The sequence below is a fragment of the Alnus glutinosa genome, chromosome 11 (genome assembly GCF_958979055.1).
Source record: "Alnus glutinosa chromosome 11, dhAlnGlut1.1, whole genome shotgun sequence".
NCBI classification, from domain to species: Eukaryota; Viridiplantae; Streptophyta; class Magnoliopsida; order Fagales; family Betulaceae; genus Alnus; species Alnus glutinosa.
In genome coordinates, this window is record NC_084896.1 from 3,332,133 (window position 1) to 3,346,144 (window position 14,012).

General features: G+C 36.9%; 2 protein-coding genes and 1 non-coding gene across 3 annotated transcripts; all 3 read left to right on the forward strand.

Moving 5' to 3' along the window:
• The first annotated feature begins 2,096 nt into the window (after window positions 1-2,096).
• Window positions 2,097-6,329, forward strand: LOC133881705 (bZIP transcription factor 29). The gene is made up of 5 exons (XM_062320710.1): window positions 2,097-2,314; window positions 2,412-3,860; window positions 3,963-4,095; window positions 4,187-4,271; window positions 5,744-6,329. Exons 2-5 carry the CDS (start codon window positions 2,575-2,577, stop codon window positions 5,989-5,991), a joined length of 1,752 nt encoding a protein of 583 aa, XP_062176694.1. The 5' UTR covers window positions 2,097-2,314; window positions 2,412-2,574; the 3' UTR covers window positions 5,992-6,329.
• A 1,919-nt stretch (window positions 6,330-8,248) lies between these two features.
• Window positions 8,249-8,332, forward strand: TRNAL-CAA (transfer RNA leucine (anticodon CAA)). Its single transcript has one exon. It is a non-coding gene; the product is annotated as a tRNA-Leu (tRNA).
• A 62-nt stretch (window positions 8,333-8,394) lies between these two features.
• Window positions 8,395-13,544, forward strand: LOC133882360 (tRNA-dihydrouridine(47) synthase [NAD(P)(+)]-like). Its single transcript, XM_062321509.1, has 10 exons — window positions 8,395-8,751; window positions 8,999-9,115; window positions 9,246-9,479; window positions 10,254-10,479; window positions 10,606-10,862; window positions 11,367-11,639; window positions 11,951-12,232; window positions 12,390-12,510; window positions 12,741-12,910; window positions 13,002-13,544. The coding sequence occupies exons 1-10, from the start codon at window positions 8,491-8,493 to the stop codon at window positions 13,098-13,100; spliced, it is 2,040 nt and encodes a 679-aa protein (XP_062177493.1). The 5' UTR covers window positions 8,395-8,490; the 3' UTR covers window positions 13,101-13,544.
• The last annotated feature ends 468 nt before the right edge of the window (window positions 13,545-14,012 follow it).

Sequence of the window (14,012 nt, forward strand, 5' to 3'; positions counted from 1 at the left end):
CTCCGTTTGTTTCGACGTAAAATGGTTTCAGGAAATCATTTTCCGTCAAAAGCATTTTCCTGTGTTTGGCGCGTACGAAAAATCGCAAATATTTTTTTTATATTTTTATTCAATCATATTAACTTATAAAAATCAATTTTTATTTACAACATAAAAATATTAATGTAAAATAATATAAAAATCATCGATGACGAGATTCGGTCACTGACCGACAAGATTCTGACTATTTTTACTTGATTCCGACTAATATAGCCAGAATTCGAGATAAAGGCCGGAATCCGGACAGTTTCGTCAGAATCTGTGATAGCCGGATTCCGGCGAAAGTGGCCGGATTCCGACAGTTTCGCCAGATTCCGGCACAAAAGGCCGGATCCCGGCAGGCTGGCCGGATTTCGGTCAGATTGGTCGTCGGAATCTGGCTGACCGAATTCCGGCGAAGGTGGCCGAATTCCGTCGCCAGATTCCGGCGACATTAAACGGATGTTGGATTCTGATACCGGGAATATTTCGATGGTGGTCAGCTGCTTGAACATGAAGGTCGACTGTGCCGTTTAAATTAGATCGACTGTGTTTGGCGTATTCGAAAAATGATTTACGCTTTTAAAAAGCGTAAATCATTTTCTGAAATTTACTAAGCATTTTTTGTCAAACATAAATTATTTTTCGGTTGACTATTATTTTCGCCCCTATCAAACACTGAAAAATGCCTAAATCATTTTCCAGAAAATCATTTTACGCCGAAACAAATGGAGCATTATTATTATTATTATTTTCTAAGCAGTACAAGGGAGAAGGAGGACTAAAATCATTAGTGTTTAGTAAATAACAAATGTCATTACCGAGTGATGATAATAAACGAGGAAAAATTGAGAAAACTAATAACAACAACCAAAAAAAAAAGAAAAAAAGAATAGGATTATGATTAGAAAATCTAACCCATTTCTATTAGGACATTTTATTTTATTTTTTTTTTTAAAGAAAAATGGGTTAAAGAATCTTTTATTTTTTATTTATTTTTTTTTTCAATTCAATCTATTAAATTAATATATGTCATTAAAATATGTGATTTTCATATGCATAATTAAGAACAACATGCTCTAAGGACAAATGCTAATTTAATAGACTAGGTTAATAAAATTTTTTCCAACTCAATTTGGAGAAAAACTTTATCATTTTCTAGTATAAATGAGATATAATCTCATGATTTTTATTTGATGCTAAAATTTGTAATTCTTGTTTAGATAATTAAATAGAAGAAAAAAAGATAAAAAAAATCATTAGGTCTCGTTTGGTTCGTTGAATAAGTCATTGGAATTGAATGATTATTCCATTAAAATATCTATTCATTTATTTGGTAAAGAGTTATTTTCAGGAATAGCTATTACCGAGGGAATAGACATTTTTTTTAAAAAAAAAAACCATATATTTTTTTTAATTTTTTCAAACTAAACTTAAATAAAAAATAAAAAATAAAAAGTAAACAATTTAGTCCATATCTACCCACATATCTAAGGTCTATTTTTTTTTTTAAAAAATAGGGAAAAAGAAATTATGTTTATTTTTTAGTAATTTTGGTTTAATTATAATTGTGATATATGTGTTGTTACTAAACTAAAAAATTTAAATAATTATTTCATTATACTTTTCTTCATTAAGATTTTTAATAATAACTATTTATTTTTTATAATAAAATATCCATTCCACGAACCAATTAGATTCTTAAAACTCAAAGTCTCGAACCAACCGTCCTAAAATCTTCAAGAATAAATAAAAGCACAAAAATGGAAAAAAAAGAAAAAGGAGAAATTCCTATAAATCCTTCTTTTACCATAGAAAACGAAAAAGTAGAGAACAAACAAAAACGCGTAACAGTTACGCGCTTCAACACGGGCGTGAAAGTGGCACACACTTTCTAAATATATATAAAAAATGAAAAACGAGTTCTGAGAGAAAATAATTGCAAAACAAGCTGCGGAGATTGGGAGAGGGGAAGGAGAGAGAGAGAGAAATGAAGTCGGAATGAAATTGAAATGCGGAGGAAATGCAAATTCCGCCCCAAATGAAATTCTTATTAAATTCACGCGTTGTAGTCATGAAATCCGTGTAGTCGTCGTCGACGTTTTGGAGAGAGAGAGACAAGGAAAAAGAGCGAAACTTTCTTGAGCTCTTCTTCTTCTTCTTTTAGAGAGAGAGAGAGAGAGAGAGGGTCTTTTGCTTCGACATTCTCGCCGGAAAAGGTTAAATGCGGCGTTGCTGGCGGAGAATTCTCTAACGTGCACCTTCTTTGTCTCTGGAAATTCTTGCTTTGAAAAGGGTACTCTTACATTTCTTAGTCAAAAATTGTATTTTTTTAGCCTTTTGGCTTTGCTGTTTTGGTTTGTTTGTTTGATTTTTGTTGTATCTATGTGCAGATTGTTCAAATTTGATTTGTGGTGTGGAGTGGGTTTTGGTTTAGGCTTTGAATTGAGGCTTTAAGACTGTGTGAAGTGGTAGTTTATTGTGCTTTTCAAGGAACGTTAGTATCTAAGAACTAGTTCTAAAGAGTGTAGTAGTGGGTTTTGAAGGAAAAGCAAAATGGGTGACACTGAAGAGGCTAATAGTGATATGATGCAAAGGCTTCAATCATCATTTGGAACTTCTTCATCTTCCATTCTAAAGCAACCTTCTTTATCCATGGAACAACTCAATATACCCCAATTGAACCCTTCACTGAACCGTGCCCGCCATTTTCAGCAAAATTTTAGTGGAGATGGTAGCAAAAGAGTTGGTATACCGCCTTCACACCCCCACCAGATCCCACCCATTTCGCCATATTCTCAGATCCCGGTCTCCCGGCAGGTCCAGCAAATGGGTTCGCAGAATTTTAGCCCGGGACCTACTCACTCGCGATCCTTATCGCAGCCATCGTCGTTTTTCTCGCTTGATTCGCTACCCCCGTTAAGCCCGTCTATGTTTCGTGACTCCTCGTCCACATCGGTTTCGGATGCAGTGTCGACCGATGTGTCCATGGATGATCGAAATGCGGGTTCGCATTCATTGTTGCCCCCCTCGCCTTATATGAGGGCTGATTCTATGCGGGTTGGGGAGAGTTTACCCCCTCGTAAAGCACATAGAAGGTCTAATAGTGATATTCCATTTGGGTTTTCTAGTGTGATGCAATCTTCGCCGCCACTTGTTCCGTTGAGGGGTTCGGGTGTTTTTGAGAGGTCAGTGTCTGGTCGGGAAAATATGGGGACGGCAAAGCCGGCTCAGCTGGTTAAAAGGGAATCGACTTGGGAGAAAGGTGGCGATAACAATGCAGAAGGTATGGGAGAGAGGAAGTCAGAAGGGGAAGTTGTTGATGATCTTTTTTCTGCATATATGAATTTGGATAATATTGATGCGTTGAACTCTTCGGGTACTGACGAGAAGACTGGTAATGAGACTCGTGAGGACTTGGATAGTAGAGCAAGTGGGACAAAGACTAATGGAGGTGATAGCAGTGATAACGAAGCAGAAAGCAGCGTGAATGAAAGTGGGAGCAGTGTGCAGAGAATAGGACCGAATTCTTCAGCTGAGAAGAGGGAAGGGACCAAAAGAAGTGCAGGGGGAGATATTGCCCCAACAAGCAGACACTACAGAAGTGTTTCGATGGATAGCTTCATGGGGAAGTTGAACTTCAACGATGAGTCACCTAAACTGCCACCTTCACCCGGAACTCGTCCTGGACAAATGTCACCCAGCAATTCAATTGATGGCAATTCAGCTGCCTTCAGCTTGGAGTTTGGAAATGGTGAGTTTAGTGGGGCAGAACTGAAGAAAATTATGGCAAATGAAAAACTTTCTGAGATTGCATTGACTGACCCAAAGCGTGCAAAAAGGTATGGCATTCTTCATCCTGTAAAGCTCAGCACGGTCTACCGAATAAATAACCAGAAGCATTGCTTCTGTATTCTATTAACCTTAGTGGTTGATTGATATAGGATTTTGGCAAATCGTCAATCAGCTGCTCGTTCCAAAGAACGAAAGATGCGGTACATTTCAGAGTTGGAACATAAGGTTCAAACTCTACAGACGGAAGCTACCACATTGTCTGCACAGCTTACATTATTACAGGTGGGGGACTTGAACTGCTGATATTTGTTTCCTTGTCTTTAGTTTCTATTTCTTAAATTGCTTTGCCTTGTCTTCTTTACATTACGTGCAGAGGGATTCTGTTGGGCTCACAAACCAGAATCATGAATTGAAATTTCGTCTTCAAGCAATGGAACAACAGGCACAACTTAGAGATGGTACATATCTTCTCTTCGTATTTTGTTTTTCTCCATTGGATAATATATTTCACGGTGAGCAACTGTTGACACCTTTAATCTTGTGTTGGAAGTAATTATTGGTAATTGCTTCTTGGGATTGCTCGCCTATTTTTTGGTTCTTGTTTTTGCTCCAATTTTCTCAGAAATATCTTTCATCTCTTTACGTTCATTTTGAATTGGTAATGGTACTTTATGTTGGCCACCTACATGAGCCCCATTACTGGATAAACATTAGAACTGTTTTCTCAGTGAAAGTGTCTGATGCTTGTTCAGTAGCCACTATGATTGGGAGATGAGAACTTTACCATTGTTTTATTCTGTTATTTGGTTTCATTTAGCAAGATCTATCTGTTCTTTTGTGGCACTTCAACCAACTTGACTTTATGTATGTGGACCAGAACCATGAACTCCCTAGATACTTAAATATAAGGTTCAATCACCCTCCAAAGTTCACTCGTCTGTATACCTGCAGCTAAACATTTTATACCTTAAACAAGTTTCTTTTTAGGCACTTCCTGTAGTACGTTCTCCTAAGAGTTAATTGCCGATTACTGATTGAAAAATATCCACATAAAAGTGTTAGAAAGTGTGGGCTTAGTACAGCAAATTTTTTGGGTTGCAAAGATGATTTGATCAATGGCAAATATTCTTTAATTCAATTTCTAGTTCCCACCCTTCCAGCTGGATGAATATATAAGATACTGAGTTAGAAATATCTGAGATTCTAATATCTTATATATTCTGTTTTTATCTCTTGTGGAAGAACGTAAGGAAGAAACGAGCTTGAAAGGAAAAATTGATGTGAGATCATTTTTAATTGGTATGTAATTAATATGAAAACATGAGGTCACTCGAAAGTGAGATACCAGAATGTTTGTGTAAAAGTTGGTGTTCTGAAAGAAATTGCTCGGACGATCTATTTATATGTTTGAAAGAAGTATTAAAATGGATGTAGCAAAAGTGAGCATTTAGGTAGGATATGGTTAGGAAACTAGAAAACATAAGAAAGTGATTATATTTGTGAGAAGCATGGGATAGGACCTATATGAAACAAGAACAGAGCATCATCTAAACATGGTTTAGTCATGAGTAATAAAAACTATTGTAACTGGGAATTGGATTACTTGGCTCAAGGTGATGGTATTAGGATGGCGAGGCAAACTAGGAAGAGCATTTGTTGAGATTGCGGAAAAACACGTGAGGGCTTATTTTAGACAGTAAATATAAAGATATACGTCAGTCGCTTGAAGAGCCATTGCTTTTCTTCCTTCTGCAAACATCTTAATGCCTAGGTCAGAGTAAATATACGTCAGTCGCTTGTAGAGCCATTGCTCTTCTACCCTTGATGTCAATATTTTATTCTTCAGTATGCAATTCGCATTAGAACCTGACTTCAGAAATTTATATAGACTGCTTATGTAACTTTGCCTGCTTGTGGTGTAATCGGACAGCTTTAAATGAAGCCTTAACTACGGAGGTCCAACGGTTGAAGATTGCAACATCAGAGTTGAGTGGGGAGCACCCTTCTAAGTGCATGGTTCCACAGCTTTCCGTTAACCCTCAAATGTTCCAGTTGATGCAGCAGCAGCAGCCTTCTGGCCAGCTCAACATGCATCATTTGCAACAACAGCAGCAGCAGCAGCAGGCGTCACAGCAGCAGAATGGTGGCACAACCTCAAAACCTGAGTCTCTTCAATAGGTTGCGTGAAATATGGGTTTCTGTCAGTTGGATGGCTGTTTATCTTTACCAAATTATTAGCTTTTAATATTCAGTAATTGTTGCTCAATGCAATCATTCATTATCATACTTGTCTTCAACAGACGTCTTTTAAGGTTTGTTAATCATGTATTCAGTCTGCAATGTGCGTCCATCTCGGACTATGTTATGAAATCATATATACAAGTCTCAACACTAATCAATATGTTCTATCTTTTATATATTTCTGGAAGATACCTTGGAATGTAGACATTAGAAGAGTTAAAAACTCTTCTCTCTTTGTTTCTTTCAGTAAAGAAGATGATGTGTCTATTTGATTACTTCTTTTCTGCTCATTGGGGATAAGCTTACTGATCTAAGCAAAGCTTGATAGGTATGCAATACAAATGAATCTACAATGAAAGCTATAATGGTCAAATGTAGGCCATTCATTTTTTGAGAAAATTAAAAATCAAAATGTTGAATTTTCCTTTTCTTTCTTGCTTAGTAACCCAATAATGTGCCTTCTCTTTTTATGCTATATTTGTATACTTTTTTTTTTTTTTTATCAAACGAAAAATATATTTATTAACAAACATACTCTCCCTCCTCACTTTGGCCCATGATCTCATGCGGAAAATCCTTATTATTATCCCACAAAATGCACCTAGCATGTTATGGCCAACGTCACCCAACCCAAGTGGAAACGGATCCTCTCTATTTCAAATGAACTAGAGAAGAGTCGGTCCCTTATTTTATAAGAGATCAAACTTCTCTTAATTTCATTTGAAATGAAGAGGATCTTATTTTCAGGTGCAAGGAACATTGTATTTAGAAACTTGTCAAAAGAGACTAACAAAAGGATGGGGCATAGGATTAAGTATGTAATCCTCACCCTCTTCTATTTTTTTTTTTTTTTTTTTTGTAATATATATATTGTTACATATATATTATATTAGGATTAAAATATTAACTTTGCCCCTATTGGCTTGACCCTTTTGGCCTTATTATAAAAAAATAAAACTCATAGAAAAGTTCAATCTTGACCTCTTTATACCCATAGATTTTTATAATTTATGTGAGTTTAATGTGGAAATAAAACAAGGTCTTAAAGTCAATTGATGATTTCACAATGTAAAATACATTATCTCATCTATATCAACGTATATACCTTAAGGCACCAAAACAGTCAAAACAAAATAAAACTTGAACTTAGCATAAACCAAAATAATCAAACGGGTCTTAAGTTAATTGATTGCATACTATACTGTCTTTTAATTTTCATTTAACAACTATAATAGTTTTTAGTTCCTGATAAACAATTAAAATAAAGAAATTAAAAAGAAAAAGAAAACCCAAACAAGTGAGAAACACCAAAAAAAAAAAAAAAAAAAAAGGAAGAAAAAATATAGTACACAAAACAAGAGAAGCTTCACTATTACAGCAAAGCCCAAGGCTACAAAGTTAGTCTTCATGCTTTGGCCTCCATCCCTATACTTGTCAAAGCAAATTTTGTGTCTATTATAATCTCTAGGTGCATTTAATTATTTTGTGTCTACTGGTCCATCTTCAATCATCAACCATGATCAATTATTTCTCTCATTCCTTGGCCACCCTTGACCATGAAAAGGACCAATGACGAAAGCATTTCTACAATCCTTATAAGTTGAAACTAACAATGATCAAATATGAGACATTCCGTCGTTGGGTCTTGGACTTAAAATTGCGATCATAAGCATCCATGACGTTGGTCTGTAACAAAATCTGTACCGTCAAAAATTATATTTTTATTTTATATTGTTGACGTGATACGGTGGTAGTGCCAATTAATCTTTAAATAAGTTTTTGTTTAAAAAAAAAGTTAAAAGCTGATTAACACTGTTGCATCTGGGACAATGGTAGAATAATATGTTAGCAATATATAATTAAATGCTAATTAACAATATAAATAAGTAATGGAATAATTAATTATATAAATACTTATTGCCATTGCTTTGCTCAAATGAAGTGAAGAAAACTTTTTTGCAACAATCAAAGAGTCTGAAAAATAGAAATTTAAAGAGAAATTCTTCTAACCTATGCATATTAGTGCCAATAGATTGTTACGCTCTTATATATAAGTAAGTCAAGGACTCTCAATCTTTTTGTAATTGTAAATATGAGATAGGGACATATATGGAATTTCATATATAAAAGTGGTATTATCATCTCTCAAACTTATACGGTAAATTAATAAATGTAATGTAAAGTACATCAAGCAGTCAGGATGGCCGAGTGGTCTAAGGCGCCAGACTCAAGTTCTGGTCCTCGTGAGAGGGCGTGGGTTCAAATCCCACTTCTGACATTTTTATTTTTGCCTCTATACGTCGTCGTTTAAAACCTAAGAACCCTAATAAATCTCTCATTTTTTTAATCCTCCTTACCAGCGCGCAGAAGAGAGTGACACACGAACGCTCTACTCTCACACATAGCAACTGAGTTCCGAGTCGAGTCGTACCCGCCATGGACGAGTCTCCAGCGGAGCTCGTCGTGGACACGGAGAAGCTCTCGGTGGAGCCGCCGCCATCGAACGGTTCTCAGCCAACGCCGGAAGAGCTGGCGGCCAAGGCCATCGCTCCCGTGAAGAAAGAGTTCCTTCGTCCTCCACCTCCCAGAACTTCCTCCACCTCTACCGGTCTTCAAAACGACGCCGTTTCCCAAACTAAAGTCGTTTCCGTCAAGGAGAAGAAATCCAAACGCCAGCTCAAACGTGAACGCCATCAGGTCCTCTCTCTGTCTCTCTGTCTCTCTCCATTTATATATATATATGTGTGTGTGTGTGTGTGTGTGTTTGTTTCAAGTTTCTGAATTGAAATGCGATGAATCCAAGATATGTGGGAGCTAATGGTTGTGTGTGTAAACTATGCGTATGCTTAGAGATTACGCATGTCATTGACTGTTTGGAAAGAAAGAAAAGAAGAAAAAGAATTTACTACCTAACTACAGTAGAGATGTGTCCGAACCTTTGCAGGAACAAAAATCGGCGCGAAATATCTGTCCGCTGATAGCGAAGACTGGAGATGTTAGTTCGTGTCCGTATAACGATACGTGCCGCTTCAGCCACGACTTACAGGGCTTTAAGGAGCAGGTAGTGGAATTTGTAGAATGAGCATTTCGATTTCGATTTTGAATTGAATTGCAGTTGTTTCAGTTGTCGGTGGACTCGATTTGTATTTTTCACCCTGATGATTGATTGAATTGGGTGTTGTTGAATGCAGAAACCTGCTGATCTAGAGGGAGAATGTCCTTTCGTAAATGCGGAAGAGCCATGCCCCTATGGTATGGCGTGTAGGTTTTCGGGAACACATAAAGATGGTGTTCTCCCTGGAGGTTCGGATGCTCGGAAGAAAAACGAGGTCAATGGATTGAACAAAGATGTTCAAAAGCTCTTGTGGAAAAATAAAATGAACTTCCCTAAGGCGGATGCCAAACTTAAAGCTCTTGGGCTCCTGGTATTGATATTCTCTATCTGTTATCTATCTGTCTGTCTGTCTCTCTACATTGCATGTTTGTTTGCAAGCTTGTAATTACTTCATAGGGTTAACTTGCTTCGTACACTGTCAATGGAAACCATTTGAAGAAGCTTATCTTCATTCTAAACCAGTTACGTGCTTTCCGGTTCTCTTTTGTATTGACCCTTACTATGAATGCCTTGGTTGCTTATTTTGTGTGTCATTTGGTATCTTTTTACCAATGGCAGTCTCTACACCTTTTTTTTTTTTTGAAAGTTGGAGTTGGAACATAATTCGTTGATGGGCCTAAGAGACACTGAAAATGTCATGGACAATTGAATCATTCGACTGCCTTCTTGTAGACATCAGCACAAGTCATTAAAATATGTTAAGAATCTTTTGTACATCATTCTTACCAATCCTAGAACTTCTGACGTCAAGAGTCGTCACATGACTAATGATCACCAAGGCCACAGAAAGGGCTGGTGACGTGGCCGCAAATCTAAATTCCTTCATTTAAGGAGTTTAAGAAGAGAAGAATGGACTATTTAAATGCTACTTGGAAGAGAGAAGATTCATTTTCCTTAGTTGAGTTTACTTGTGTTAACGTTTTTGAGTAAATTCTTGATGTCCTTTTTGTTTCTGATTTTTCCTTATGCTGAACACGTCATTGGTTGACATAAAATTTATGGTAGAAATAAATGTATAATTTCAGTGCATTCCATTTTAAGACATTATCCTTTTAACTTCTTTTTTTTGGTTGTGTTCTTGCAGGTAAAGGTGAAGCCAAAAATAAAAGTGCTGGAAGATGAGAAGGATGATGAAACTGTTACAAGTACGTGTCATGTGACTGATGGAAATGGCTGTAGTGAAGCGAACAAAGTCCCAGATACTAAATTGGATTGTGTAGATGGAACAATTGAATCTGATGAACAGCCCCTGAAGAAACTAAAATCTGTAGTTGATGAAAACTGTAGCTCTGCTGAAGCCAACAATGGAGGTTTAGCTTTTATTCCAATTGTTCACTTTTTTATTTATTTCTTTTATCTTCTTTTATTTTAGGGAAAATCTTTTCCAGTGTTTAAATCTAAGATCTAGGTGACGTAGCTTGAATCTGCTGCTGCAGATGCGACTTCCATGGAGAAAGTTATTGGTGTAAGCAGTACACAAACTGAACCAGAAGCTAGCACTGATATTATACCACCAGAAGCCGATAGAAGCATGAAATTAAATCCACGTGAAAAGAAGCTTATCGATTTTAGAGACAAGCTGTATCTTGCACCTTTGACCACTGTTGGGAATCTTCCTTTCCGAAGGGTTTGCAAAGTGTTAGGAGCAGATGTAACATGCGGTGAAATGGCAATGTGTACAAATCTTTTGCAGGTCTCTATATTGCTTTGTCTTCTGATTTTGCTGCTTAATTGCTTATATCACTTAAAAATGAAGCAAACCTTCTCACCAGGGGTTCACACCCTTAGCATTTGCCTAGTGAATTATTTCTTCCTAACTTTTATAGGGAATATTAATGCAGTTTTGAAGTGTTACTGAAAAGCTTAATTTTTTTCCTTTATCTGTTAAGGGATGCTTAGGTATATGTATGCAGTTTTGTCACTCTGCCATGACATGTAGCCTGAGTATTGAACAATAGAATTCCCAGTATAGGAAATCAGAACTGTTTTCTGCAACTTTTAGTCTGCAGGTAGATGATAATATTTAGTTCGCATTAAGAACTTGGCATAGTCCTCCTTCCCCCTTCTTCCCCCCTTTTCTTCTCCTTTTTGTTTAGGGTTCCACTCAGATTCATGACATATTTATATTCTGTGTTTCACACTTGAACTTCAATATGACCTGTTCTTATGTTGTGGTTGCATTTTTCTTTTGCAATAGGGTCAAGCTTCAGAATGGGCCCTGCTGAGGAGACATTCTTCTGAGGATTTGTTTGGCGTACAGATATGTGGGGCATATCCAGACACAGTGGCACGGGCCATTGAACTTATAGATCAGGAATGCACGGTGGACTTTATTGACATAAACATGGGGTGCCCAATTGATATTGTAGTGGAGAAGGGTGCTGGATCTGCTCTTCTTAATAAACCAATGCGGATAAAAAGCATTATGGAAGCAGCTTCTGGCACAGTGGACAAACCTATAACTGTTAAGGTGCTGGTTTGAGATTTATGTGGTTTCTATACTTTATTTATTTATTTATTTGTTTTATTTTTTATTTTTATTATTATTGTAAATGCGAATCAAGTGGACTGTGTTAGTTTCCGTTTTAACATCTCTTAGCTGGAAAACTCGTTAACAATTTGTTTCTTTCTTCTCTGCTTTTGAAATTATGAATTGCTTGTTATAGTCTGTGCTTCCTTCCACTACCTGAGTTTTCTGAACTGATATAAACTCTTTATAGTTTTTTTCCTCATCAAGCTTGTCCAAGAAGCATTATACTTTTTTTTTCCTGGTTGCTCCAGGTGCGAACTGGTTTTTTTGAAGGAAAAAATCGCATTGATTCACTAATTACGGAACTTGGCTACTGGGGAGCTAGTGCGGTAACAATACATGGTCGATCACGTCAGCAACGGTATAGCAAACTTGCTAACTGGGACTACGTATACCAGTGTGCTAGAAAGGCTCCTGATGTTTTGCCAGTCCTGGGAAATGGGGATGTTTTCTCATATTTAGACTGGAACAGGCACAAAGCTGAGTGTCCTGAGCTTGCTACATGCATGATTGCTCGAGGAGCACTAGTTAAGGTTTGCATTTTGAAGCCTTGATTGCCCATGACTCCTCCCCCCCAACCCAACACACACACACACAGACATCTGAAAGCTTGTGCATTTGTTCTGAATTTTATGTTTTCTTTCAAGATAGTTGAACTTAAATGTAAATATGAAACGTTGTGCTTTGCAGCCTTGGATATTTACTGAAATCAAGGAACAGAAGCACTGGGACATTAGTTCTGGGGAACGGTTAAATATTTTGAAGGATTTTGTACGTAATGGCCTTGAACATTGGGGTTCTGACACGAAAGGTATATCTTATTTCTCGAATTGGCACGTAATAGTTCCATCTTATTGATTCACTACTCAATGGAGTTGTATATCCCGATTTGTCTTATAGTTATATTATTGGGCCCCAAAAGTAGATGTAGTTGCTCTTAAAAGTACATCTCCCTGTGTACTATCTGAAAGACATAGCAGAGAGTGCAGCTCCTCTATGAAATTAGCTGTGGTCTTTATTTGCCGGGTCTTCTGTCTGCAGGAGTGGAGACGACAAGGCGTTTCTTATTGGAATGGCTTAGCTATACTTGTAGGTACGTACCTGTTGGTCTTTTAGATGTCATCCCTCAACAACTGAACTGGCGCCCGCCCTCCTACTATGGCCGTGATGACCTTGAGACATTAATGGCCTCAGATTCTGCAGCCGACTGGGTATGCACTTTCCTTCTATAGTCACTGATTTGTTTCACCATTAAGCATCTAGGCATTCTAGTTTGGTTATGTTTCCTTTTCATTTGTGCAGATTCGGATATCTGAGATGTTGCTCGGCAAGGTTCCAGACGGCTTCACATTTGCAGCAAAGCATAAATCTAATGCTTATGACCGGGCGGAAAATGGCTGACATTCAACCCCAATGGTGCCTTTTCCGGATGCCGGCGTTAGAACCAGGTGATGGCAGACTATTTAATATACTTGAAAGAAATCTTGGACGCATTGCTCAGTGTTTGAATAAAAGGGCAAAGAAGGTGAGCATTTAAATCTGTACAATAATTTAAAGGCGGTTTGTCAATTGGCCACCTAAATTTTCAAGGCGTTCGTTGGTCATGAGACAACAATTGTAACTTTGTCGGAAGAATGATGACACGCAATTTTCTAGAGTTGAATTATTTATTACGCATTCTATTAGATTTGTTCTTTTGTTTAGGGTGACTTTTATGCTGACCAGTCAATATAACAGACCTCTAGTTGTCTAGCATGCGGACCAATTAGGTGATGTTGCTCTACCTGCCACATTAAAAGGTGGGGCATATTTATTAATGATAGCCATTGTCCATGAGTTTTGGCTTGGGTTGAGCCTTCTGCATTCGATAATGAATAACTTCTTTTTAGTTTAATTTATTAAATTGACATGTATTCAAAATGCACGTAAGAAATACAAATACATATGAACACCGTCTTTGAACAATTTCGTAACTAAAGTAGATGCCAATAGCTTATGAGTAGCAAGGCTTTAAGAATTGAAACACAATACACTACATCTTTTGTATATTTAATACATCTTTTTTTTTTTTATTTTAATAATTAATTAACAATTTGATCAGTAGGATTAAAAGATGTAAAAAATCATTTCTCTTGAGAATAAGTAGAGATCTATTTGTTAAATCAATGAAATATTAAATATACTAATTTTTTCCTAAATGATTTAGAGGGCTTGTTCTTCGAAAACACAAGTTTTACTTGACGGACAGTTTTCCTCAATGTTTAACTCGTTTTGCTACGCTTGTTAGGGTTGCTTTTTGCTTTTTAGCGGAAA